Source organism: Aulostomus chinensis, chromosome 16, assembly GCF_037954235.1.
Source record: "Aulostomus chinensis isolate RoL2024-O1b breed Wild chromosome 16, RoL_Achi_v1.0, whole genome shotgun sequence".
In the NCBI taxonomy this organism is placed as follows: Eukaryota; Metazoa; Chordata; class Actinopteri; order Syngnathiformes; family Aulostomidae; genus Aulostomus; species Aulostomus chinensis.
The window spans coordinates 11,281,715-11,308,338 of NC_141335.1; the positions used below are offsets into that span (position 1 = coordinate 11,281,715).

Consider the following 26,624-nt stretch of genomic DNA (forward strand, 5'->3'; position numbering starts at 1 on the left):
TTTACGTTGTAGTTTTCAACCACTGGTCTGAGGCCCGAGCAGCACAGCGGGGCAGCAGTTAGCGCTCTTGCCTCACAGCAAGAAGGTTCCAGGTTTGAGCCCGGGGCTTTTGTGTGGAGTTTTCATGTTCTCCCTGTGCCTGCGTGGGTTCTCTGCAGGTACTCCTGTTTCATGCTGCAGTCCAAAGACATGCAAATTAGGTCATTCGGGGACTCTAAATCGAGGTGTGGCTGAGAGCAAATGCTTGTCTCTATGTGTTGGCCCTGAGACAGACTGGCGACCCGTCCAGGGTGAACCCCACCTCTCGCCCAAAGGCAGCTAGGATAGGCTCCAGCCCCCCCACGACCCTTAACGGAGAAGCTTATAGAAAAATGGTTGGATGGATTGGGGCCCATTTAAGTGCTCTCTAGAGGCCCACAAAATACTTAAAAGTTTAAGCTCCCTTTTTGCAATGAATTTTTTTTTTTTGGAAAGCAGAATATTACATTTATAAAAAATACATCAATGGCTTGTAAAAATAATGAACTGTCCTTTAAAAATCCATTTTCAAACACCAATTTGAGACAATTAGTTTGAAAGCAAGCTAACTGCTAACATTAGCTTGTCGCTAAAAAAGGAAAATCTCTTGAGGGGCACATCCATTCAATTTTGAAGAACTTGTTTTTTTGTCATTGTTTAATTCAATTCCAAGGTTCTCACCGCTATCTCACAGACAGCCCGTATAATAGAAAGTGGTCTTGTTGGTGTGTAAAAATACATTTATACTTAATAATTCAAATAAATGAGCCAATGTAATGATAAGGTATGACTGTTAGACTACCTCCAGTAGCGTCCTGTATAGTTGAATGAATCACACAGAACCTAAATGTAGTCTACAAAAATTAGTATTTACTAGAAATTGTGCGTCTGCGTTTTTCTCAAAGCAAGGGGATAAAATTAAAACAGTTTCAGTAAATCCCTTCCATGCTCGACAGTAACACCATCATGGTTAGACAACATCGCTGCTGATAGTAACAGCACATCTTTGCCGTGTCACACACACACACACTCAGGATAAATATACCACCATCAAAAACAGTTGCTTATACCAAATGGTTACACAGTTTCAGTAAGTTAAAAAAAGCAAACAAAAAAAAAAACACCATAAAAAAACCCATATTTCTGAATGTACAGTAATCAAGAATCCAGTCAATTATAATAGTAAAAAAAAAGAAGAAGAAAAGAAACAAAATTCATAAATGAGATAAAAAGGAAGTGTGAAGGACCACTTGAGAAAACAAACCCTGAAAGTACACAGACGCCCTCGTCCTCATGAGAATCTAAACATCTATATCAAAAATAAAGATCACGCCATTTCAGTGAACTTTAAAATCAAGTTCTCTGGCAGCATATTCTTAGTTAACCTTTAACCGTAACGCCAGTGATTTATGGCGCTCCAACACGCCTGGACAACTGAGACCGTTTTACTGGAAAAATTCATATCCGATGAATTTAAAACTTGTACAATGTTGGGAGCGATGCAACATTTAGAAGTTTGTAAAAGAAATAAAACAGAAAAATCAAAGTACACCCCTTAATCACAATGACTCAAATAAATCAGAACTGTTCGGGTGTCAGCAACAGGTTATCAAATCTTATTTTGACGGCTTCGTCCCAAGGTTACGCTGTTAAAACTTGTTTTTTTCGTAATACATTTTTCAGCTGTTGTAGTTTAAAATGAACAATAAACATTATATCGCGTAATATTTGTAGATAAGAATGTGACGGCAGGTAGCAATGTAAAAAAAAAAAAAAAAAAAAATCCACATTGTGTTACATGACTGACTCGAAAGCACAAACCCGCTTTGTTACTTAGAAACAGGATCATTTAAATTGACAAATCCCCGAACCAATCAAATCCAAAATTTGGACTGATAAATGATCAGTTAAGAAGTCATTCCGATTAAAAAAAAACGATTAAACCAACCTGAGACATTCAGTAGTATTCGTCTTTGAAATAAACGATACAAGAAACGGGATTTTTCGCACACAATCCACATATAAACGTTAATTAAATTCTGTCTCAAGACTTTCACATGAAAGCCATTTTGCAGCACAACACATTATCCAGAAACCCACAAGGCTTGAGCGACCACTTTCACAGCACTGCACTCCTGTCACGTGTGAAAATAAAACTTGACATGAAATTGGCATCGATAATGTCCTATGTACATAAAAAAGCAATTGAGACTTAAAATGTCCAGAGGAAGTCTACAGCACCACTAGAACTTTACAGAAGAAAAAAAAAATTATAGCATTATCTTAACAACACCCTGTCATAAATATGAGTCAAAGAATATACACGTAAAGATAAGATGTAAAAAAAAAAAAAAAAAAAAAAGATTTAGTGCAACATTAGACCTGCTAAGATGGTAGATAGAACGATTAGTTGGCCTGTTACACAAACAAGAACACCACATTCCCACCAATGTCACACAACATTTCTAAAGCTCCACAAGGAAATGTAACAGAACCACTGCAGTTTAAATGTTTGAACCAAGGCAAATAACGGTAACAATATTTCAAATAAGCCACTTACAAACTAACAAGTATCATCCTTTATTTGGGAAATATGTCACAAAATCAGGCTAAAAGAACTTAATAAATTAAAGATTATGTAAACAATAAAGCCAGTACCTGCTTTTAAAAGAATTGTGCACATCATCAATGGAATCGGTATTTACGGGCGGGCTTGAGGTTGACGTACGTCTTCTTCATATCCTCATTCTCATTTTTCTTCACAAGTTGATATCGCTCTCCTTTTGTGGTTACCACCTGGTTACTGTGGTAGCGAACTAACTTTTTTGGAGCCTGTAGCAAAAAAATTGACAAGTGTTTTCATATTTAATAAACGTGTCAAGTGAATATGGCCATGATGGTTTGAACATGAGCAGTGACTTACATCTTTGGGGGCAACAGGCCGGTGCGTTTTGTTATCTTCTTCCCTGTCAACAAGCATGTACCTGCAGAGAAGAAGTGAAGCCATAAGCGAGGAAGCAAAGAGCTCTGCTCCCGAAAGGGTTATGATAGGATGCTCTCCTACTTCTCAAGGATGCTCTCTTTCAGTTTCTGGTCAGCCACAGAGGAAATATTCTTTCCGTGGTTCACCTTATGGGACAAGAAGGCAACAACCATCATCAAGTCAGACTCTGATCAGTGATCACAGGTCATGTGTTTGTGTCTTTGAGAAACTCACGGTAAGAGAGGTGGGACTGAGTTGGACATCACCCTCTATGATAAGCCGTACAGCTTCTTCCATGTCTCCTTTAGCAATGGACAGAGCACTGCGAGCCTCAGACAGACTACATTTGGGGAACATCTCCAGCAGATGCTGCTCCTGGGCTTCCCACTCAGACGCTTGGAGCTGAAAATAACAGCTTTCAATATTTAAGACTAGTCAGGATTGAAAATGAGAACCTGTTGTAATTCTTTTTTTTTTTTTTTTAAACTAATCCACTACTGCGGCAGGTGAGCTAAAGAGGGGCTTGAACATAATCAAATCATTCCGGTAAAAGGTCATCAGGCTGCTGTGAAGTAAAAGCTTCCCTATAAGGTTCAAGCCACAACCTGCAGAGGGCGATGGTGCCTGTGTTTAGTTTACTTCCAATAACACCAAAAGAAGGGAAAAAGGGGTATAAAACCAGGAGTGAAGCGAGTAATGATGCTGTGAGACTTTGTTAGAGTAAAGACAGAGGCTGGTTTCTGTTCACCTCTGCAAGTTGAGGCAATGGTCCTAGAAGCACTATCTCTGACACTGAGACTAATGCAGGAATACATCAGCAAAAATAGGAAAAAAGATGTGTGCATAAATTATTGCCTTGGCAGTGGCGCCCTCTGTCTGTGTTTTGAGGCATTGCATGTCTCTCTCTGGTGGCGGTTGACTGAGCAGGGTGGGTAGTTTAAGAGAGCTGTCCTCTCTCTTTGGCATGTTGTTTTCTTCATCGGCTGCAAAAGAAACAGATATAAAAACATGAACAAACTAAAATGAGAGTCATTCCACAAAGAGGGTTCACAACAATGATGAGGAGACCCCTAGGAAAGGGTCAATGTACACAGTATGGGTGAAGAACAACCAAAGCAGTACCTGAGGTCCGAGCTGTGGCTAATTTTGAAGCCAGGTTGAACATCATTTCACACACTTTGACACTACAAATAGAAAACACACCTTAGTGAAACAACCCTAAAATTATGTTTTTTTTCCTGGGCTTAATTCTAAACCTAGTCCTTTAATATGCAGCTGCTACAGCTACATGCAATATTTCTGACTGATTTACTGTTTGCACATTAAATAACCCAGGGTGGTTTGTACATTAAATAACCCCGCCTCTCGCCTGAAGGCAGCGACCCTCAATGGATAAGTGGTATAGAAAATGGATGGACATTAATGGATGTTCAAGTTGGAAGATGTCAACCTCAAGTGAGAGTTATTCAAACATAACAAAATGTCAGTCCATTTATTTTGTGGACCTCAGACACAGTTACCTGTCAATTTCAGCAAAGCCAGGTATGTAAGCTTCTAGCATTTCTGCAAAGACCTCCACATCAAAATTCTCCTCGACACTCTGCTGGGAGCCGAGATCCTCCAGGACTCCAGTGATGTAGGACAGGAGAACATCATCCAGTGTGCTGCAGTGAAGAGCGACAAAGAAGTTACCTTTGTTTGACGATGCACACAAAAAAGATGGAGGAGATTTTACCTGAGGTCAGCATCAGGAATGTATGTCTGGATAAATTCATGCAGAGCACTGTGGATGATCTTGTGGAGGTCCATCGCTTCTCCTGACCGAGCAGTGGAGGGAGTGCAGAGTGAAGTAGCTGAAGACAGCAGAGGGGCAGAGCTGTTAAATTGAGCACCAGTGATTCCATAACTCGAACACAGTTGCCATCCACGGACCAAATATGGAACTTACAGAGCAGGTTACAAAACCATTGCTTACGAAAGCTTTAAATGGTTGTTAAAGTATTTGAATGCAGCTGCTACGAGACGTTTACAAGAATAACAATTGTAAGCACGACTTAAATACGATCATTTCCCTCTCCGTGCGTAGGTTCCTTCACAAAGTTAGCCAGGATGCAACATCAGTTAGCCTCACAAACTATAAGGAAACCACTTCAATAAACGTAGCAACTACGCTGCAACTTACTGACAATAAAGACATCACCCTTGTGGTGCAGACGCCGTCAAAACATTGTCCTCTGACAATAGTTGCTAGCCTATTAGCAAATGGCTAATGGACACTACTATGCTATCATGCGCGTCGTTAAATAACTACACGCAGGACCACAGCGTGTCATCATGAATCTTCGACAGTTAGCGAGACATTACCCGCTCTATATGATTTTCCTCAAAAATGACCGCTTTTGTGCATCCTCAAGGACGACGTTCAGCCCAACCTCCAAGAGAAATAACGGTATGTTTTGAAGTGTTAGCTAGTCAGGTGGGGGTGTGAGAGCTAGCGTTAGCTAAACACAGCTGCTAACAGCTAGTGATTTACGCCTAGTGCTAATTCCATCGCTGTTATTTAAGATGGAAAGGACCCGTAATGTAATACACTTACTGTTACAAAATGTATGAGTACATGAAGGTCAAAGTTGTCCCCAGATGTATTCCTGAGAGGCTGTGCAGTGGTTAGTATTTCTGCTGCTTGTTAACGATTCAAAACATTGGCACGTCATTTCCTCTTATTATATTTCAAAGGGGAATTTTATTTGCAAGAAGTGCTGTTTATAACCAAGGATCTTAGATGTTCATTATGCATTTTCCCATTAAAAAACATAAAAGTAGGGTATTTAAAATAGCCTATGTCTTCAGTCTTGAATATGAGGTAATTTTGTTGTAACCATTTTGGACATGATGGTAACAAACATACACAAACCATTTCTAGATTCAGATGTAACGCTCAATCAAGGGAATAATTGGTATTACATAAAACACCCCCCCCCCCAGTACTGCTTTAGGATGAATTGAAATACTAATTGTGTGACAAAAATATTATTTTGACTGAATCAGTCCTAAATATTGTTGTCAAAGATCTCATTAAAAACCCTAACCACACCATAAACATTTAATGGATTTTTCAATGAAAAATGTAGCAAATCATATGACCATCACAATATCAGTCAACGTAATCATAATTAGATTTTTTTTTCAATGCAACTTACACTTTACAAGTGCAATAGCTCATTTTCCCAGTCTACAGCAAGGCTACAGAAAAAATCAATACACACACACACACACACACACATACACACACACACACACACACACAAAACAGTTCAAGGTCACATCAACCCTTTTAATCACAGTTTTTCTTCCCATCCCCCTGAAAACTTGTGCTTTTCCAATTAATTAACTTGTTTATTCATTTTCTCAGACCCATCTTTGGTTCCTGCATTAGCATTGGTCAAGCTTACATCAGGCCAGTAAATAGTCTACTCTCACTAGGACATTATATCTTTTGCCAGTTCCATACATAGTTGATGATGGGGGTGTTATCTGAGGCAGCATCAATGATGTCATCAGATCCCGCTCTCAGTTACCACTGCCTGTGTTGGTATTAAAGCAGATATGTAGCTGTAAATCATTAATGCCTGTTCAATTGTTTCCTTGCTCTCCTGGCAGTATCTCATGCCGGCTGTAGTATTTCATCTGGAAATATGGTACACACCACTGATAAAAAAAAGAAAAGCAAGACCATTCTCAACTTGGCTGAACTCTGTTTCAACTCTGAGCTCATGGCTAGACAGGTGTGGGTGAGGCAGGGAGGAAGGAGGGAGGGAGGGAGGAGGTACGACAGATCCAGGGAGAGCATCTCAATGTATCCCTCCACCGAAAACAGGCAGCCATAGTATACGCACATACACTCAGCTCTCGTGTCTCCAGTTTCTGTTGACAGAAACAGTCAAGTTTTGTTACACATTTTCCCCCCTTTAATAAATAAAACCAGCTCAAAAAAAAGAAACAACTCAAAACCCGCTTGAATTACCTTTCTATGAGGGAGAAATAGGTAATAGATAAATAAAATGGTTAATTAATTCTGACAGACCTGAAGCTGGTGTTTCTATAGATAGCGTTTCCTTACACAAGGTGGCAGCATTGAGTCATAGTAGGAACCCATCCACGTTTCTGCGACATGGATCGCTTTTGAAACATGGTTACAGAAACAGAACTTCATGCATTTTGAGGAAATACCCATCTATGATAGTATGTGCGGTGGTTTAAATTAAACTTATTGTCAATAAACAATAGATGTGCGTCTGCAATCAAGAAAAATAAGAATTAAGAGAGCTTTTTTTGAAAAAAACAACAACAACAACAACAGAAAAACAACAACTATGTATGTTTCTTTAGTGAATAAGCGCATTTGTAAAGTCATGTCGGCCAGCATTATATAAAAAAAAATTCTAGATTGTTTTGGACATTTACATGACTCATGCTATTTCACACACACACACACACACACTCACACACACACACACACACGTATGTATATATTAAGCTCATTGCGTTGTTCAAATTAACCTGCTAATCTGTTTTAAAACACAAATGTTTGGAGTAGATAAAGTAGGACTCATGTACTCAGATTTGTCAGAAAGTAGGCTAAACCAAGCTTGATGTCGTGAAAGGTGGAGGTCTGACTTCAAGTCTTATTCCGGGACCGACAACAGAGATTACAATGATTAAATGTGCAGTTGTTTTTTTTTTTGCTTTTCTTATGAGAGCCTCCCAGGTTTGACAATGCTGAGGCAAACCAGTCGGGGTGAAAGAGTGTGTGGCGGCGTGAGAGAACGAATGGAGGAATGCAGGGCTAAATCTGTACATAATGAGACAAGAAAAGAGAGGACTGTTCTGTTGCTCCAAGATGAACACAGAACAAATATCATATCAGCCTACATGATGACGAACCCTGCTATCTAATGGGGAGTGTTAAAAGGTGCCGTGGTGCGAGAGGAAGACAGCAACATGGGATAAAAAGCATTGATTTTGATCGTTACTGTAAACAAAACACAAACAGGGTAGATTAAACATATTGAGTTTAACTCCCCAGCTGTTTTTATCAGTGTGGCAAATAATAGCGGATGATCCCGGCTGATCGTCCATGAAACTTTTTCATTTTTACAGAACATACTGCACAGCTGTCATTTTGGACCAGAGAGTTTATTTTCAAAGCTGTAAAATTTCCTTAATGAAGTATCTTTGTCATCAGTTTTCTTTTCATTTTAGGGATCATTGCAGAAATTGCATTGGCAAATTTATCCTTTTTTTAAAAAAAAAAAAGTTCTGTAACTCCTTAATACTGGTACCAGCATCAGCCCTAAATATCCAGTATGGGTCAAGTTCTAGTCATTTCAATATATGAGGTGGTTTTACTGTTCAGTGTGCTTATGTCAATCGTTTTGGTTGATAAAGTTTAACGTTAAACCATAAACGATCCATTACTTGTCTTTGTCAAGAATGTTTGACAACCACAAATGAGGAATTTTGCCCAAAAAAAAAAAAATTAGTAATATACATTGTCTAATCTATCAGATTTTGTAATTTTGGGGCCACAATATATAATTTGTTCCCCCTAATTGGTTCATTGACATTTTTGAACAAATCATAACTTTTGCTTGTATTTATTAAATCAAGGGAAACAGGTATACTTTGTGGTCTCAAAATAATTAAACTGAGCAGACATGATACGTCTCGTGGCCTCATTTGTTTTTGTCTCTTTGGCCCGCAATTTTTTTTGTCCCCTCACTGGCTACTCCAAGGCTCTGGAGTATTTTCCCTAACCCCCAAAATCTCCCTTTGGTCAGGCCCTATTAGATACATTTGCAAACTATTTCACGTGACTAAGAGTTGCACTCCCAGCGCAGGAGATAAGAAATACTTTTAGCAACATTTAGCATTATCCATGGCTGTGAGTGGTAGACAATATAAGGCATGTTTGTTCTGTTCCTATAAGCCTGTGGACAATCAAGCATGTCATAGGCGAGCCGGGGCACATAATGTGGATATTGTACTGGTGGCACAGATTTTCATTTTCATTCAGACAATGGGGACTGGGGGTTGGCTGGGAGGGGTGTATGTGTGTATGTGTGTGTGTGTGTGTGTTTGTGTGTGTGTGTGTGTGTGTGTGTGTGTGTGTGTGTGTGTGTGTGGGTTGGAGGGGGGGCGTCTGAGAAAAAAAAAGAATTACAATTCTCATCAGAGTCATCAAAACACTGAACGATTTACTGCCAATTTAATTTCTAATGTACCCAACTTTTGACAATAACGTTGAGAGCTGTCTGTCGGAACAGTGTTATTCTATTAACATTTGATTTGCAGTTCAGCTACAGTGACTTCATATTTAGGTTTGATTGTATTTTCTCAGTGAATGTGTAGCTTTGCATCCACGATAGAAAGGCGCAGAATTATTTGATAGTTTCAGTCGGATCACTTGCGCGGTTTAGATCGTATCAGTACATTATTTAGAGAGAGAATTTGTTTAAAGATTTTTAAACACTTAACTGTATGTGTTCCTGAACGTCACAAAAGGTGCATTTACAGGGTGAACTGAAGCACAGTGCAGTTTAATTAGTTGAAACTTTGATAATATAAGGTTTCATTCACCTTCATATTTAATCATTTCAAGATTTACTGATAACTTCACCGCTTTGGTTTGGAAGGCGGTTGAAAATTGTGCAGATTGACAAAAGTAATAACACTTGTGAAATCAAAGTTGGCATGTTTTTAATTAAATTTTACCTACTTTTTTTTTCTCTTCCTTATCAAGAGCTAGTAACTTCAAGGGACATGAGCATGAGATTAGCTGGCGTGTTTATCTGAGGGCGAGGCTGACCTGATCCAGATCCGGGCCACCTGTGCGGGCTAGCCTGCCCTCCCGTCTGCTTCTTGTCTTGCCTCCAGGAAGTGGTCGCCAGGCAGCCCAATGCACTTTACCCCTTATTCAACCTCCTCATCAAGCAAAATTTAGATATTTGTCTTTTTGTCAAAGTGAACAACACTGATGTTACATATTTGAATTTATAAAAACTGTGTTGCCAGGCATTTTACGCTAGAGCAGACAGGTATAATAAGTAGGCCACTTCCATACACAACAAGCTTAGTTTCATCTCAGTAACTGGGCTGTTCTCCCCTTGTCTTGCTGCTGTGTGTCTCTGTTCAGCAGTCGATAGGTTAACCTGCCCATGGCATCCATCTTACGTGGCCCCCCTCGCATTACCATTGATCTGAGGGAAATAAAGAGCACACGTGTTATTATATACAGCCCAGAAAAAAACACCCCTTTCACAGTGATGGAGTGAACAGGCCAAATGTATGAAATATGGCCCCTCTGACATATTCTGTCTTCCTGTCAATAGTGTAGCCTTTGCCCACGAGCTGGATCAATAGGGACTTATCTTTTCATGATAACACATAACAATGTTGTCTGTTGTCTTTTTCTAGTATTGAAGTTCTATTTCTAAAATCCATTATTTAATATCGAAGTGCTTTCAAGACAATATCTCATTTACCTTGCTTTTTTTTTTTTTTTTTTTTTAACCTCCCCCTCTTCACAAAATCAAATTCGCGTGGGCCCGCCAGTCTGAGATGTGGCAGTTACAAATTTACATGTTGGTTTTCTGGACGTTCATCTGAAGCTTTTGGGGGTCTCTCATGTGTGAGACTGCTCAGTGGAGAGAAGACACCCCTCTGTAAAAACATCTGTTGTGGAAATGGCTGTCAGACTTTCGCGGGCTCCGTCTCATTTGTTTTGAACATTCATGTAGGTGAAAGAATACGAATAAAAAAAAAAACCTGTTGTTTTTTTTTCTTTTTCTTAATGTAATGAAAGCTACATTTTTTTAATCTGATTTTGTCGATAGAAATGAACCAAAATGGACTCTGAATAACATATATATATATATATATATATATATATATATATATATATATATATATATATATATATATATGTGTGTGTGTATATATTTGTGTGTGTATAAAAAATGTTTTTAGCAATATATTCTTGTTTTAAATTTTTGTAGTGGACAAGCTACTTTAAAGTGATAACAAAATACAAATTATTCATGATGATGCAGTCATTAATGGAAGAAATCATGGGGGAAAAAAGAGAAAAGTTGGCACCGCCTTTTAATGTGTTTTAATAGTAATAAATATATTCCTTTGGATCAAAATAACATGCACCCTTTTGGGCAGGTTTCTGGGAGCAATCGCACACTCATTAGGAGAAACAAAAAAATGTTTCCGAAATGTATTGTCAACAAAATCTTGGTGTTGTGACCCCCCCACCACACACACACACACACACACACACACACACACACACACACACACACACACACACACACACTTATGGTGAGGCCGCCGTTCTCCCCCAACACAGGATGTGTTTCCAGAGCACCTGTCCTGTAGTGCCACGGGGCGCATCACCTCTAGTCAGCTGCCATTTATCTCTTTTGAATAGCAGCTCATTTTTCTCTGAGGCTCAACAGCATTGTCCTGTTCAAACACAAGAGGGAGCATGCACACAATATTCCTAAATGACTTGTTTGATTACCTACAGGTAAAGTTTTCAGTAGCTGATATTTTCATGCACAAGCACACAGGTCAGGGATCAGAGTGTGAGGCGCTAGAAGGAACTAGTTGAAGGGAAGTGATTTCCATACTGACTTTTTAGCGGATAAATTGCCAGCAGACTAATGCTAAGGTTTGGTGGGCAGTCTTTAGAAAACTGACAGACTAAAACTGTGTTCCGTAAGCCATATAGTTTGAAGTTTACACACCAGCAGACTTCGGAATTTTTGTTGTTGTTGTTGTTGTTCTAATGTCAGTGATGTGTGTGAAGGCACCATTTTCAGTTTTTACTTTACGAACAGGTAGGAAAAAAACGAGCACTCTAAAAGTGTTTGTTTTTTTTATTGATATATTTTTTCCTTATTCAATACAGCAGTTTCTCTGCTAGAAAGAGCAACACTGTGCAAGAGTTGAGACTTTGGTTTGAAAAGTGTAAAAGACATCTGAGTTAAAATGATCCATAACAGCAAGAGCCTTGCATGAATTAACAGCGGGCTCGTTCGCCAGTCCGTGATTTTGCTGCAGAACAGGTGAGTGTTTGAGCGTAGTGACACCTCATAAACTAGCTGATAATCTGCCCCTGTGTCTTCTTATCTGTCTTCCAGACAATCCCTGGTCCCTGAGCACGTTGTCGTTTCCCCTCGGGCCCATTATCAGATCCCCTCTGTAGGCTCTCAGCAGCTGCAGTTATTGTGGAAGACTCGACTTTTATAGCCCCATGATGTTTGTGACAACACCGGCTTTTATGAGTGAGTACATGTTGTTTTGTGGTCACTGGTATGACTTCCTTTTTTTTTGTTTTGGCTGAAAGGCCTGGATGTTTTTTTTTGCATTCTCTTAGAATTTTGGTTGATGCTGAGTCAAACAATTGAAGGAAGAATTATTAAAGCGAAGATTTTTTTTTTTTAGGCTCGTAATGGTGTTCACACCAAATATCAGTGAATGAGCTCGAAGATAAAATAAACTCTGTAAAAAAAAAAAAACCTGCACTATTGAAGAATTTGACGTCAGATTTATCGTCGAGGTTATTTTGATCAATAATCATCTTTTTCCAATCATGTTGCAGCACTGATCGGTTCTTACGCTGTCTGTGGGAAACGTGTTATCTCGCCCATGTACACATTTATTGGATTCCAGGTCTGTGGGATCAATCTTATGGCCACCAGAGGAGCATAACTAATGGTAACATTAGAATGGCTTTCTGAGAGGGACTGGCCGGATGCAGGTTAACCAAGCAGGAAATAATCTGCGATTTTAAATCCTGCATGAACTGCCACAGTATATGCTGAGAATAGATTAATCCCCCTCCAAATTTTAGCGGTGGGTCTTTTGAAAAATACTTTTTCAGTGTTTAGCTGATTTTTCCTTGTGAGGAGTGTTGCGGCCCCCCCCCCCCCCCCCGCATGCACACATGTGGAATTTCTTCACAGATAATGACCAACATCTTAATGCTGTGCCAGGGTCAGACTATCTATTCTGTCTCTGACCGCAGGTCTAGACGGCCTTCCTCCAGAAAGCTGCTCCCCCTCCCTTCCAAACTTTCTTTTAAAAACCCACTTCTATTTTCCTGTTGTGTCCAAACAAGGATTTTATAAAACGGGTGACATCGCCACACAAGCTGTCTGCCGAATCCCCCTTAATTAAAGTGACGTTTAAAGCCTTCCTCAGACACTAATAAACCCCCTCTCAATTAAGATCCTCCTAATTACTGTGTGCAAAGGAAAGAGGGACACACACAGCCAGACAGTGCAGAGGTAAGCCTGCTGGCATTTGGCCCCATAAGCTGAGTGCCACACAAAAGAAAATGATGTCCCCTGGGTTACCCATCCTACCAGAGAGATCCCTCTCTCAGTCCCCCCCCCCCTCTCCTGTTTTCTTCTTTATGAATGAAAGTATATGACATGCAGGGCTGAGAGTGTCCATTCATGGAGCTGGTGGAATGTGTGAATAAGGGCTTTGAATGAGGAATGAATCACAGCCACCTGATTAGTCATTAAGCAGTCTTTTGACACTGCCATTGTTCAAATGTGCATGGTGGAAGTGAGCGCGCTGTCATCTATAAACATCCTTTAAACTCAAGTGGCGCTGATGAGTTTAAACTCAGAGATACATACGCACAGAATGCAGATTTTTTTTTCCCCCAACTGGATTTATTAAAAGATACATCTGTGTGTTAATAAAACTGTTTGTTCAGCTGAATGCGACTTCATGGTTGCTGAAATGGATGTGGACTAGAGACATTCATATCGTCGAAGGTTACACTAAAGTACAGAGTGCGCGGACAGCTTCAGTGGCAGCGGCCAGCCCTGGAAGGTTAAACATGTTTTGTTCATGTCCTGGTCTGCAGATTAATGACATTAACGAAGTTTCCATTAGTCTTGCAACTGGGGGAGACATGGGCGTCCATGCGGAAAGCCACATGACTGAGGCAGAGATAAGAGAAAATGAAATACGTCTTCATGGAGACAGGAGGGGCCAGGAAGTGCCACTCCAAATTAGCTGCAGGCCCAGTTTGTTGTTACTTCATTAACCCAACAGCCCCGGGAAAAATAAAAAGTGGGGTCACAACCTTTAGCAATGGGGAGGCCTGAAATTTGCCAAGAGAGGCTCCTTCTAACTTTGTCTGGATGCAAACTATTGGCACAACGGCAAACAAGTATTTCTGTGGTAAAGTTCTTTCAGGGAAAATCCAGTTAATTTCCTTTTTAGCTTTGTGTTTTGATAGGTGAAGATGAAGTGATAATTAGCAACATTTGACAGTTTGTATAGTTAATTTGCTTTGGATTTTAAATGCAATACCATCCAACATGGTGGAAGAGCGAGCCATTTCAATTGTGCTGACAAATTGTCAGAAAATGTGAAAATGTCGTTTAGTTTGCTTGGTTCATTGGAAGGACAGCATGAACAGACATGAATCAACTGCATGAAAAAAATGGGTGACCCTGATTAGATAAAGTTTATTGTATTTAATTTTTCAGGAAGTTGCATTGGTACCACCAACCAGATATATGTTATAATGTACAAAACACGATATTAAATACAGTACGGGATACAAAAACGACAACTACTCTGCAAAGTGAATAAAGTACACCCAGTTTCAGTATAAAATGCACTGTAAAAAAGCATGGTATCAGTAAAACTGTGGTATAAATTGCAGTAAAGTGGCTGATAATTGTGAGAAATACACTGTAATTCAAGTAAAAAGTGCCAGGAAACATAAATAAAAACAGACTAGTGCAATATGGAAAAAATCCATCCATTGTCTTCTGCTTATTCCTACATTAAGGGCCGCGGGGGGGCTGGAGCCTATCCCAGCCTCAAGCGGCGAGAGGCGGGGTTCATGCTGGATGGGTCGCCAGTCCATCACAGGGCCAACATAGAGAGACAAACAACCATTCACTCTCACATTCATACCTACGGTCAATTTAGAGTCTCCAATTAGCCTAGTTCCATATTGCCTATCTATGGATGGTGGGAAGAAGCTGGAGTACCAGAGAGAACCCATGTTCTCCCTGTTCCTGTGTGGGTTCTCTCTGGTACTCCAGCTTTCTCCCACAGTCCAAAGACATCAAGAGGGGACCAGGTTAATCCAGACTCTAAATTGACCGTAGGTATGAATGCGAGTGTGAATGGTTGTTTGTCTGCATATGTTAGCCCTGTGATGGACTGGTGACCTGTCCAGGTTGAACCCCGTAGCTGCTGGGATAGACTCCAGCCCCCCCGCGACCCTTAATAGGAACAAGCAGAAGAAAATGGATGGATTTCAGGAATACCTTTGTGACAAATCTGACTTACTGTATAATTTCCGGTGTTTTAAACAGCAAAATTGTGTATCGTTTTTATGGATATAGAAAAAATCCACAATACCAATTACAGTTCATTATATCATTATATCAACATTTACTAAAAGTCGATATGCTTCTCAGCCCTTCAACTGACAGTAAAATGGCCTTCATCTTACATAGCGAAAGGTTCAACTTAAAGTACACAGACAAAGCTAGTTCTTCTTCATATGACACAAAACAAAGACATGGCAGTCATGACTCACCATTTGCTGAAAACCCACTCGGTTCACACAGACGCAGTAAAGCGCATGAATTGCGCAAACAGCCTCTCCTCTGAAGGAGAACTTCACGCACTATTACGATATATTATTGTATGTTTGGGTGGAAAAAGTGTGTTAACGTCTGCCAGGGAGAATGAAGCTGACCATTACTGCACGAGCACTAATGTACTGTGTTTGTTGCTCTCCGTCCACTTCAAAACAGAGCCGAGTTGTATAATGCCGCCCTTGTTGTTGTAATGCGAGCTGAGCTGTGGCTCTTTATTTGCAGGCGGTGACTTTATTAGAGTCTATGGTTACATACCCTTAGAAGGAGGGCTATTGTATTCTCACTCCTTCTCTGGCAAACATGCCTCCGCTGCTCTCCTCCCACGTATACTCTTCATAACAAACAGGCCTGATGAACTCTGAAGACTGTGGGTGCAGTACTTCTACTACTTAGACTGTATTTTATGATATAACATTTACTGACTGAAAGGAGGCGGAGTACCTACTTAATATTTCTGCCCTCGTAAATTTGCATTAATCGTCGTAGATCATTTATTTCTGAAGAAGTCAGCTGAATTCATGCTGGACTTTCTTTTGCATACGCGCATGCATGCGCGCGCGCGCGCACACACACACACACACATACACTCACACACACCTACTCAGCAGCATGGATCACAAGCAGCTGACTTGGCTAGAAACTCTGCGGCACAGGTAGACAGGAGCAGGGTCCAGCGAGTGTCTACTGAGGCTGCAGACACATCGGCCTGCTTGATTTCACCTGGTAACTGAGCATGTAGTATTTACTTCTTGGCTGAAATGCAATCAGGGGCTGGTGGCTGGCAAGAAAGCAATAAGCCTGTGATTAGGTGGATGTTTTTTTCCCCTGAGAAGTAAGGAGGAGTTTCAGTTGAAGAAGTGAAACGCCAAAAAAAAAAAAAAAGGTATTACAATAGTTTGGTGACTTATTGAAGACCCTTAGGTAGGAATTTAAAATAAAATGAAAATACTTTATTATATTATATTGATTAAGCTTATTTAGAACTTCGTTGCCTACCTATAAAAATTGCCCATGTAATTTTTGAAGTTTTTCCGAAAATACAAAAACCTGGAGACAAACTTCATAAAGAGTTATTAGTTATTATTTTAACAAGGTGCCGATATCAGTTTTGCAATCCTTCTGCTCCTATGTTTTAGAATTATTGTGGAGGTTTTAACACAAATGTATGGCATATTTTCAACAATTTTGGCAATTTGTAATGCAAGGTACAAGTTCTGCTTTTATAAGAAATCAAGCACATGTAACCCCTCTGAAATAATTTTTAAGCTGAGAAAGTTTGATACCAGAAAAACTTAAATGCTGCATTTTAAAGTACAATTAAATTCAAAGCACCATCTTATCACCATGCAGAAAGACAGAGGTTCTCAATAGTGGGATTTGGGAGACCCTTGGGTTCACGAGACGAAGATTGGTGGTTGCAAGATGATGTCCAGAGATCTAACAGGGTTTAAAAATGATCAAACATGACCTAATTGTTAAAAAAATTCTATGAATAGTCTGAAAACATTAAATCAATTTAAATTTTGCTGTTTAGATCATTTTGTTAGTGTGTGCAGTGTTTGTACACTTCAACCATTTCAGGGGCTCGTGGAGGTTGCGAGTCTGTGGCCTGTATTTTGGGGGTTTTGAGATGAAAAGTGCAACAACCCCTGTTGTAAGACACGATAAGAATTGCATCGAACCGCACTTTTTGATAATTAGGAATGTTTAGTGAGAGACACGGTCATTCAGAGAGAAAACTGCAGAAATTAAACTTTTTCTGAGCACAGTTCGCTTCTTTGCTGTGCATTGATCAGAGTTGTTCCCCCCAAAAAAGTCTCACACGTGCGTATGTGGGTCAGTTTACAGCAGTTAAAGGCACTGAAAATAAGAATATAATCATTATCTTTAATTTATGCGGGATAGTCGTTGAGCAACCGTACTGTGGTAGACACGATGATCCAGTGTTGTGTTTCAAATGCATCAGTATGAGCTTTTTCGTTACTGACGACCGCCGCCTTGTAAATTCCTCGGGATAAACGTGATGGTGACACTGCTGAGCGTCCTACGGTAGAGTGCTCCTCTGTGCGCGTATAAACATTTTACATCCTCGAGACAAGAGTCACCTCTCTAATCTGTCTGAAGAAGAGGGTGGAGAGGCTTTTTATCCCGCCATGCTTTAACCGGTTGCTCACAGAAGAGCCATTTACCTCCACTAATGGGGAATGAGTCTTTCACCAGTGCCTGTTTGCCTTTCATTCGCTGAAAGAAACTTCGCCAGAGTGGAGACATTAAGAAAACCAGTTAACCTGGAGCACTCTGTCTGTGTCGACGCAGGGAATGGACTGAGCTCCTTGGTGACTTTTCAAGAGGCTTCTCTTCACTGCAACTATAGAAGTGTTAGATCAGCACTTTTCTCAGCAGCTCGGATGAAGACACAGCAGTTAAACAAATACGTGTTTAGCCTTTTTGGACTCATTGTTTATAGAACGTGAAGGCTTTATAAAATGACATCTTTTCAAATGAACCACATCACATTCATTACTTTGGAAATATGCATTTGTTTGTAAAGTAAAAATATTGTCAACTTTTATCCACTTACATCTGCTGGCATCAAAGTTGATCTAGAGTCTTAAACTAAACCTTTGCTAAGATACATAAGTCTACCAGGTGATATAGATTTCCAGTCTTTCCAGTCTTAATCAAATAAAAATGACCTTAAAAAGAAAAAAACACTTCAATTCAAGTGAAAAACTCAGTGTTCGAAAGTTTTGGCTCATCGTCGTAAGTGAAAACTTGTGGCCACAAACAGATATTGAACTTCTGATTCAAGGTTGCAAAGCCTGGTATTTTTGTTCACCACCTATGCTTCAGGTGTTAGCATGCTAACATTTGCTATTCCATCCATCCATCATCGTCTTCCGCTTATTCCTTACTAGTAAGGGTCGCGGGGGGCTGGAGCCTATCCCAGCATCTACGGGCGAGAGGCAGGGTTCACCCTGGACAGGTCGCCAGTCCATCGCAGGGCCAACATACAGAGACGAACAACCATTCGCACTCACATTCATACCTACCGTCAATTTAGAGTATCAATCAGCCTTGTCCCCAATTGCATGTCTTTGGACGGTGGGAGGAAGCCGGAGTACCAGAGAGAACCCACGCAGACACGGGGAGAACATGCAGACTCCACACAGAAAGATCCCTCGCCCGAGGCGGGACTCGAACCCGGAACCTTCTTGCTGTGAGGCCACAGTGCTGACCACTGCACCACCGTGCAGCCTAACGTTTGCTATTATGCGCAGTAAATCTGAGACTGATGAAAATGTTACTTTTGCAAGTATAACCCTAAAAATGCAAGAACATGACGAAAGGAAAAAGAGACAGAGAAAAATAGATTTTAATATTGAGAGATCAGGGGTGCCCAAACTTTTTCCCTTGGTCGGCCAACTCACAAACTAAACGAATGTCTTTGGTCTGTGAGCCACTGTCTCTGGTATCTCTTTTTTTTCTTACTTTACTCTCAGACTGGTATCCTGCATAAATGTCACTCTACCTCCTGATCAATTTACAAAAAATAATTGAATTAAAATGATTAATTACATATTTACATCTCAAAAGAAAAACAGCATTTAAGAAAGATGTATAGTTTAATTTTAAAAACTATTCTATATATTTACTTGTTTTTTTAATAGGCCTGTTATTATCATTTATATCTACACATCCAATTTGGCCTCTGAGCCCCACTTTGGTCAGACCAGAGGAAAAATAGTGTCATCACAAGTGATTCCAATCTTATTGCAGTGATTTCATGGCAGTCCTTACAATTTTTTTTACTGTTGTTGTCATATCTCACTTTGGAACAAAGAAGTGGACAAACGACTGTGACCAAAACTTTGTTCAAGACTTCATTATTTGAATTTGAAAAACTGTTTGAAGCCAGTAAAACACAGGTGCAACACCAAAGAAATACTACTGGAATAAAACGGAGTATATGTTTTGTATTTCTGAGGTGTAAATTCTCTTTATGTCCCATAGTGATAAACCGAGTTATTGATTCTAGAGCAGACATTACAGGCTCGCTCTCCCTAAAAGAGGTACCAAAAGGAAGCCCCACCACAATCACAACCAAGTCACTGTTACTTACCTTTGTTTAAGACAGTGGGGGCTTTTAACTCCAGACACACAGTCTTTACTGGTCATTTATGGAGTGGTCCTACTGTGGCAGGAGTGCTAAACCAAGGTCATCAGGCTGCAACCTGACCTGTCGTTCAAGACAGGACAAACAAACACAGGAGGAACTCTGGGGAGAGGGGCTAAGCAGGCAGGTTGCCACTGTGGCTGGCTGCTGAGAGAGGGTGTACAAGATGTCGGGCTGTGGGGACGTACTTGTTGGTAATGTCTGTCTGGAAAGGCTTTGTCACTTTTGTGGTATTTAAATTACATTTCTTGAAGCTCTATCATAACCGCAACTAACGGAACTGTAACCACAAATACATGAACAATCATCCCTAAACTGGTCCTGAGTTTCCCAGGAAGTGGCTAGAATCACACTCCCCTCATCACTGATGCTCAGACATTCGTATGCATCCCCAAGACCCTTCACATATGATTAATTAGCACAATTGAATTGCAAATTCTGCCATAACAATAACTGAAACCAAATAATAACCTCAACCCTCAGTTTTAACCCTTCACCTTAAAAAATATACTGAAAGTGACCACAAAAGCAAAGGTTCTTATTTTTGAAGGGTTACAGTTCAAAATGGTCACACACACACACACACACACACACACACACACACACACACACACACACACACACACACACACACACACACACACACACACACACACACACACACACACGTTACATGGCTCTCCTTAGTTGGACGTTACTTTCATTTCCATTCATAGCAGTCTAACCCAAGAGCTAACCCTAATCATAACCCTAACCTTAATTTAACTTTAACTAGGAACTCAGAAATTATGTTGTGCCACATTAGAACCAGACTATGCGACCCATGAGGACTAGAGGTCCTGATGAGATTAATGTTTATACCAGAAAAGATCTCCAGTAGGAAACACACACACACACACACACACACACACACACACACACACACACACACACACACACACACACACACACACACACACACACACTCCTGCAATGGTTCAGAGGGTACGACAGATGCCGTATGGACTGTTGTATTCTCAGCAGTATAAAAGGGGCCTGAGGGTCTCTGCTGTCTGACAGTACACCAGGGATCAGCTGTGACACTGATCCCCTCATGTCACACACACAAGTCTGGCCTAACACCATGAGGTGTGTGTATTATGGGATTTCGTCATGTCACACATACTGAAGCATATTTATTCATGTCAATAGTCGGAGTGTATACACAGGGTCACATGTCTGCCAGGTTAATCCTTCTAGATGAAAATCTGGGTGATGGGATGAATCAAACCAAATCTTTTGTTTACATAAAGTGCATTCTGATGGCAAGGGACTTTGGACTGCCTGTGACAGGGAAAGCTTGTTGTGTGTTGTACTGCTCGTGTTTGGCCAGCTGAGGCCATGCTTTCCTCAGAGTCTGTCTCCTGCCTCCACATGTACTGTCACTTTGGCCTCTCGCTCCCCACAACAAAGCTCTGTATTGGTCTTGTAGAGGGAAGTAAGCTTCTCATCTGCTTAGAGAAGATACTAAATAACCACTCCCCTCTTTACATTTTCCCACACACGTCAGCATCAGTATCATTATTTGTGTGTTGAATTACATTCAGCATATTCATATGTCTTTTTCCCCCCTGTAAACATCCACTGGGTTCATATAAAAAAATTCAAATAAATACACACATACATTTTAGTCTGATTATATTATGTCTTTTTCCACTTCCATGAAAAAAATAAAATCAACAATGAGTCATCCTGCTATCCTTGGTGATTACTTGCGCACCAACTGATCTGTTGTTAAAGCAGCTAATATTCTAGAAAGCACAGATGTGGTGGGGCATTATTAACCTTTTATTAAAGCAAAATGATCAATTAGGAGCCTTTTTTTTTTTAAAGGTTTCTCCAGTAGAGAGCAGTGAGCTTGTGGCCGCATGCCACAAACTACCTGGTCATGTCAGAAGGTATTGATGAAAACTACCGAGACCCTTGAAGTTTTGGACTTTTTTGTTATGTTTGTAGACGATCATTAAAGCGTGTATTATCATCAGCAATGGAAAAATTGGAATGCATGCAATCACAATGACTATTTTACCATTGTACTCTTTAATTTTAGGACTTTATTTCTCAGGAGTTCTTAAAAAGAAATCAATTTAATAGGAGACTGAAGTTGCTGGAACCTGCATTTTCAACTAAAACTGTGTAACATTTGCCTTTTTAATATTTTCCTTTAGACATGCTCCGTTTTGAAGAATGATGTCATGTCCATCACTTGATTAAATAGAATTAAATATGTGTGGCTTGAAAGCAATGCACATTTGCAACATTTTTTCTCACAGTAGGAGACTATTTCAATGTTGGCGAGTTAGTCGGTCTATTTCCAGGTGTGGACCCTCTTTGCTGAAAAACCACCGTGAGTCTGTCAAATAAGTAAAGCCATGGAGATGTGTGGCCTGTGAAAGGGATATGCTCACCCTGCAGTGGGCTCAGAGACGCTCCTTTGTTTCCTGGCATGTCTCACATACTTTCAGAGGCCAGATAAGCCGCAGCACCATGAAACACTGCTTTATGTTTGGCCTCGGTAATGTCCCAGAGAGGGCAGAGTGGTCTCTGAGGAGAAGCCAGTCAGTGAGCAGGTAATATGTCCTTCGTGTTGCACCTTATTAAAGGGCCAGACACAGATAAGCTATGTAGGCTATGTAGTTTTAAACTCTTCCGAAAAATACTCCAGTAACCCTCAGTTTAAATATTCAATCCTAACTTCTACCTCAGATTCCTTCTTTGTTGCACATTTTTTCTTTATTTTCCACTGGCTCATAGGAGAAGGGGGCAAACTGGGATCGAGAGTGACGGGGGTGGGGGTGGGGGTACAGGGAAGGGATGTGTGGGTTTGGCTGTTTCCTGAAATCGGATTAGCAGCTACTCTACACTTAGATTGCAGGCACAGCGGCTTTAGCTTAGCCCAGCTCAAGACCACCCAACAGGTAAACAGGTACACCACTGTGGAGCAAGAGGGAAAGTGAATGATGAGGGAGGAGAGGGTAAAAATACACACAGGAGATGGATACGGAGTGAAAAAAATCAGCCCAGTCGACAGGCCGCAGAGAGTGGTTAATCTGAGATGAATTCTAAGACCTATTTAATGAGGAAATTTAAGAATTGCAACAAATATAAATGTAAAAAAAAAGAAAAACATCATTCATGTCACACTTACTTCTGAAATATATTCTGAACTACCAATTTGAAAACTTCTCCTCCTTGAATCAACTCTCTGAACCTTCACAAAAGACCAACATATCTCAAACCCTGTCCTCCCCACTCACCAAGATATCTAAACCTCACATAGTCATGCTGCTGCCGCTGCATCCAACAGACAACCTCCTGAAAATTAGTTTTTGGCATCCGGCTTGCAAACACACTCTCCTGTCGCTGCAAGCCACCAAGGCTTTGTTAGGCAGGCCTGCGCTGAGCCCAGAGCCTTCAAGACCCCCATTATGCAGCAGGACGCAGCGGGGCAGAAAGAGCAGGAGTGTTTTCGCCAGTCATGTGGGCACACAGGCATTATACACTCTTCAGTGGCACTGTAGATATTTTGTGAGCCTTACAAACAGAGGGGAGGCCTGAAAAGGCTGCAAGAAGAAGTTTGATAATTGGGAGTTATATAAGTTCTCAAATCCTCACGGGAGGATTTTAAGTTTTCTCCCCTCCTACTCCCCTATTGTGTGTTTTCAAAAGCTGTGTGTGAAGGCCCCACTGCGAAGGTGACAAATCCTTTGACATAAAACATTGTGTGAAGGTTAAAAGAATACAGTCAAGTGCTCAGGAGGAAGAGTCTCTAATTGCCTGCTTTGCTGCAGCTTTGCAGAGCAGCGTTTTACAAATTAAACAACAGCAACTTCATGCCCGTGTGCTTGTGCGTCTTTGTTTACATTCGCTCTTATGTATGTGTGTGTGTGTGTGTGTGTGTGTCTACTTATGTCTTTTTGTAAATATAAACTCAAGATCCACAGACAAGCATATCAGCTGCAACTGGACGAGAAGAGCTGGAGTTTTTTTGCTAATCAGAGACGGACAAATTCAGGGCTCCCTGCATCTCAAACATCACTGCTTCTGTCAGGGGCCCCGAGTGCAGAGCCGGCGGGCTGAGCAGCTCTGATCAGCGGTGTTGTGTTATTTTTTTTTTTTCCCGCTGAATCACACTGGGGAACATGTGTGTGTTTGAGATGCAGGGATGCATGGTGCTAACCCTCCCCTGAGTGGTAATGCATGAACTGTTAGCAAAACATTGTTGCTGCTGCTGTTGCCTTCTATGTTAATAAGACATGGATTGGGGTGGGGAGTGGGGGTTCACAGATGTAATTCAAGGTTGACATCACAGGGTTGGTAATGCACCTATGGCGTTTGGTAAACTGTAGGTGAACTTTCAAAGTCAATACAGATGGTGAACTTGCAGACTCTTATGACAAAATAATGTTTGTGGCAGTTGCACCAAACATGTTGAAAGCCTGTGCAGCACATTACAGGTCCTCTTTGTAATCGTTACACCTTTTTATGCTGCATTTTTAGCTGTCAAGCCACTCCCTTCATGTCTCACAGTTAGTGAGAGCAGTGCAGAGAGTGTAAATGTATTTATGAATGCATGATTTTGTGAAAGTGTGTACTTGGCTCTCTCCCCTTGCTGTCTAATAACTAGTAACCCCAGCTGTGAGTGTGTGTGTATGTGTGTGTGTGTATTTGTCTGGCTGTGTAAAGCTGAGGCTCGCTGGGGCACTGAGGCGTAACTTGGCCCGAGTCAGGCCAATGCGCAGAGGGCAGAGACCAAAAAGCCTCCAGCCGTGCTTTCTCCCTCTCTCCCTCTCTCTCTTTCAATCTCTCTCTTCCACTGGGATTTGGAAATAGGTAGCCTAGAAGATGTAATGTGTATACAACTCACAGGGATTCTTTGCCCTTTTGTAAACGTGCATACAGTACATTTTACTGACCCTGTAGTGTCACGTGGAAAAAAGCCTGTGTGGATGATTCAGTCGTCTTTGCCAGTTTCACAATGTACGTGCAAGGTTTTGACAATAATTCCGTGACTTGTATCTCTCTGATGTCTTCATGTTTACAGCCACGTAGTTTGATGTGCATTTTGAATTATCGTAGGAGAAATAGTTGATGGAAATGGTAAAATTTGAGAGAACTCTTACTTTTGCCGAAAAAATAGATTTTTTATGCCCACTTGAGGTGTTTTAGTTTTTTTTTCATTTTTTGAAAAAACAAAAACAAAAAAAGAGCAAATGTAAAAGGGGAGGTGGAATCCCATTTTGCAAATAAGCTTTGACACTGTTTCCGCTGCTGGTGCTTTCCTGGATATTCCTAAACTTTGTCTCCAAACAGCAGGCAAAATGGCTGTTACCAGCTGGCACCAAAGATCTATCCCAACAGGCTTGGCTGGAATGAATTCCTTCAGATTTTTTTCCCATTTTTCACCAGTAGATGTCTGTAGATGGTCAGGATGACTTCTTTCTCTACTCTGATCTCCATCTTCTGATTGAAAACCTACTTTTTGTGGCCTAGTTTATTAACTTTAAACCAGTTGATGAATTTGAATTTCCTTTTTTTGTAACATATTAAGTTAAAATTAACTTCTAAATTAAATGGAAACCTCATCTCCCACCTTCCCCATCGGGTCCTCCAGCAACCTGCAAGAGAAAAACAGCGTGGAGGTGCAGAGCCACTGGTTAAGCATTTACATGCCGGATTTGAAATCAGATTATATATGGGCTTGCTCAATTGACTTAATGGATTTGAAGAGACTAGATCCTATTAATAAAAGAATAAAAGAGACTGAGGAAAGGGGATAGGGATAGATTTTGCCCCCGAGGCTGTGGCCCCACTGGTGGGACTAGAGGGCTAATCTGCCATGCAAATTAAATCCTGCCACTATAAACCGGGCCCCTCTAATGTCCCCCATTACACACCTTTTATTTGTTGTGATCTGATATTGCAAACAGATATTGTTCCAGCAACAGTCAGGGACATCAGACTGATATGGGACTGATTGCCGGGGAAGATTTGCATCCTTTCTTATCCCAGCAAAGTGCTTCTTTCCTCAGAGGGATGAGAAATATGAATATTCCAGGATGATCTTTAGATTGGGAGTGACACTCATTTGGTATCCCCTCCTCCCAAAGAATCTGCCTGCATGAGTTCCAGGCAGGATTATGATGCAGTTGAGACTGAGAGGTTTAATCAGCGAGAGTGGCAGTGTTTGGGCTGTAACAGAGCTTACTTCGTCGTTTTCTCTTTTGTCTTAATGAGGTTGTACTTTGCTTCATTCCTCAGAAGCCTTACCTCTCAAACTGTTTCTGTCGCACTGTCAAAAGTAGCTGTAAAAACACACATATGTCACATATGCTAATCCGATTTGCACTTAATCATGACAAGGATTATACTGTTCCTGCAGTAGCCACAAAGCTGTTAAACTTTAAGTGTTCTTTTGGCATTTTCTTCAACGTCCCGGGAGCTCCGTATAGGTTTGCAGGGCAGACAGTTTCTCCCTGATCAGGAATTAAAGCTAAACTAGGCTCTTACATAAGTAGCTTTCAATGCTCAGGCTTTTTCTTTGAGTAATCACTGCAAATGAGTAGATGAAATAGCTTACTGGCTGACGTGATTGTTTGTTTGTACACTGGCCAGTTGGTGGGAAAGTTTTTTGTTTTGTTTTGTTGCCAGAACCAATGTGAATAGATGCAGTTCATTTCTTCTTAGG

The 26,624-nt window shown here is 40.7% G+C and overlaps 1 protein-coding gene and 1 long non-coding RNA gene across 5 annotated transcripts in view; one reads left to right on the forward strand and one right to left on the reverse strand.

Moving 5' to 3' along the window:
- Positions 1-1,714: 1,714 nt before the first annotated feature.
- Positions 1,715-5,749, reverse strand: cuedc2 (CUE domain containing 2). 4 transcript variants are annotated; one of them, XM_086179777.1, is made up of 9 exons: positions 5,598-5,749; positions 4,737-4,854; positions 4,522-4,665; positions 4,124-4,185; positions 3,857-3,984; positions 3,236-3,403; positions 3,083-3,147; positions 2,942-3,002; positions 1,715-2,850 (listed from the first exon to the last, which is right to left on the reverse strand). In XM_086179777.1, the coding sequence occupies exons 2-9, from the start codon at positions 4,808-4,810 to the stop codon at positions 2,704-2,706; spliced, it is 849 nt and encodes a 282-aa protein (XP_086035903.1). In that variant the 5' UTR covers positions 4,811-4,854; positions 5,598-5,749; the 3' UTR covers positions 1,715-2,703. The 4 variants fall into 4 exon arrangements, with proteins under 4 accessions (XP_086035903.1, XP_086035904.1, XP_086035905.1 ...); XM_086179778.1 differs by lacking the exon at positions 5,598-5,749 and adding an exon at positions 5,366-5,520; XM_086179779.1 differs by lacking the exon at positions 5,598-5,749 and adding an exon at positions 5,184-5,272.
- Positions 5,279-26,624, forward strand: part of LOC147247471 (uncharacterized) — a 44,057-nt gene continuing 22,711 nt past the window's right edge. The window contains exons 1-2 of the long non-coding RNA XR_015109346.1: positions 5,279-5,450; positions 12,214-12,357. This is a non-coding gene — a long non-coding RNA (uncharacterized LOC147247471). The remainder of the gene's footprint in view (positions 5,451-12,213; positions 12,358-26,624) is intronic.

Excerpts from the sequence above, each read along its gene's own strand:
- cuedc2 (XM_086179777.1), bottom strand. The coding sequence starts at position 4,810 with ATGGACCTCCACAAGATCATCCACAGTGCTCTGCATGAATTTATCCAG. Across the intron at positions 3,148-3,235 it reads TCAGTCCCACCTCTCTTACC|GTGAACCACGGAAAGAATAT; the intron begins GTGAGTTTCTCA and ends TTGTCCCATAAG. Across the intron at positions 3,003-3,082 it reads AAAGAGAGCATCCTTGAGAA|GTACATGCTTGTTGACAGGG; the intron begins GTAGGAGAGCAT and ends TCTTCTCTGCAG.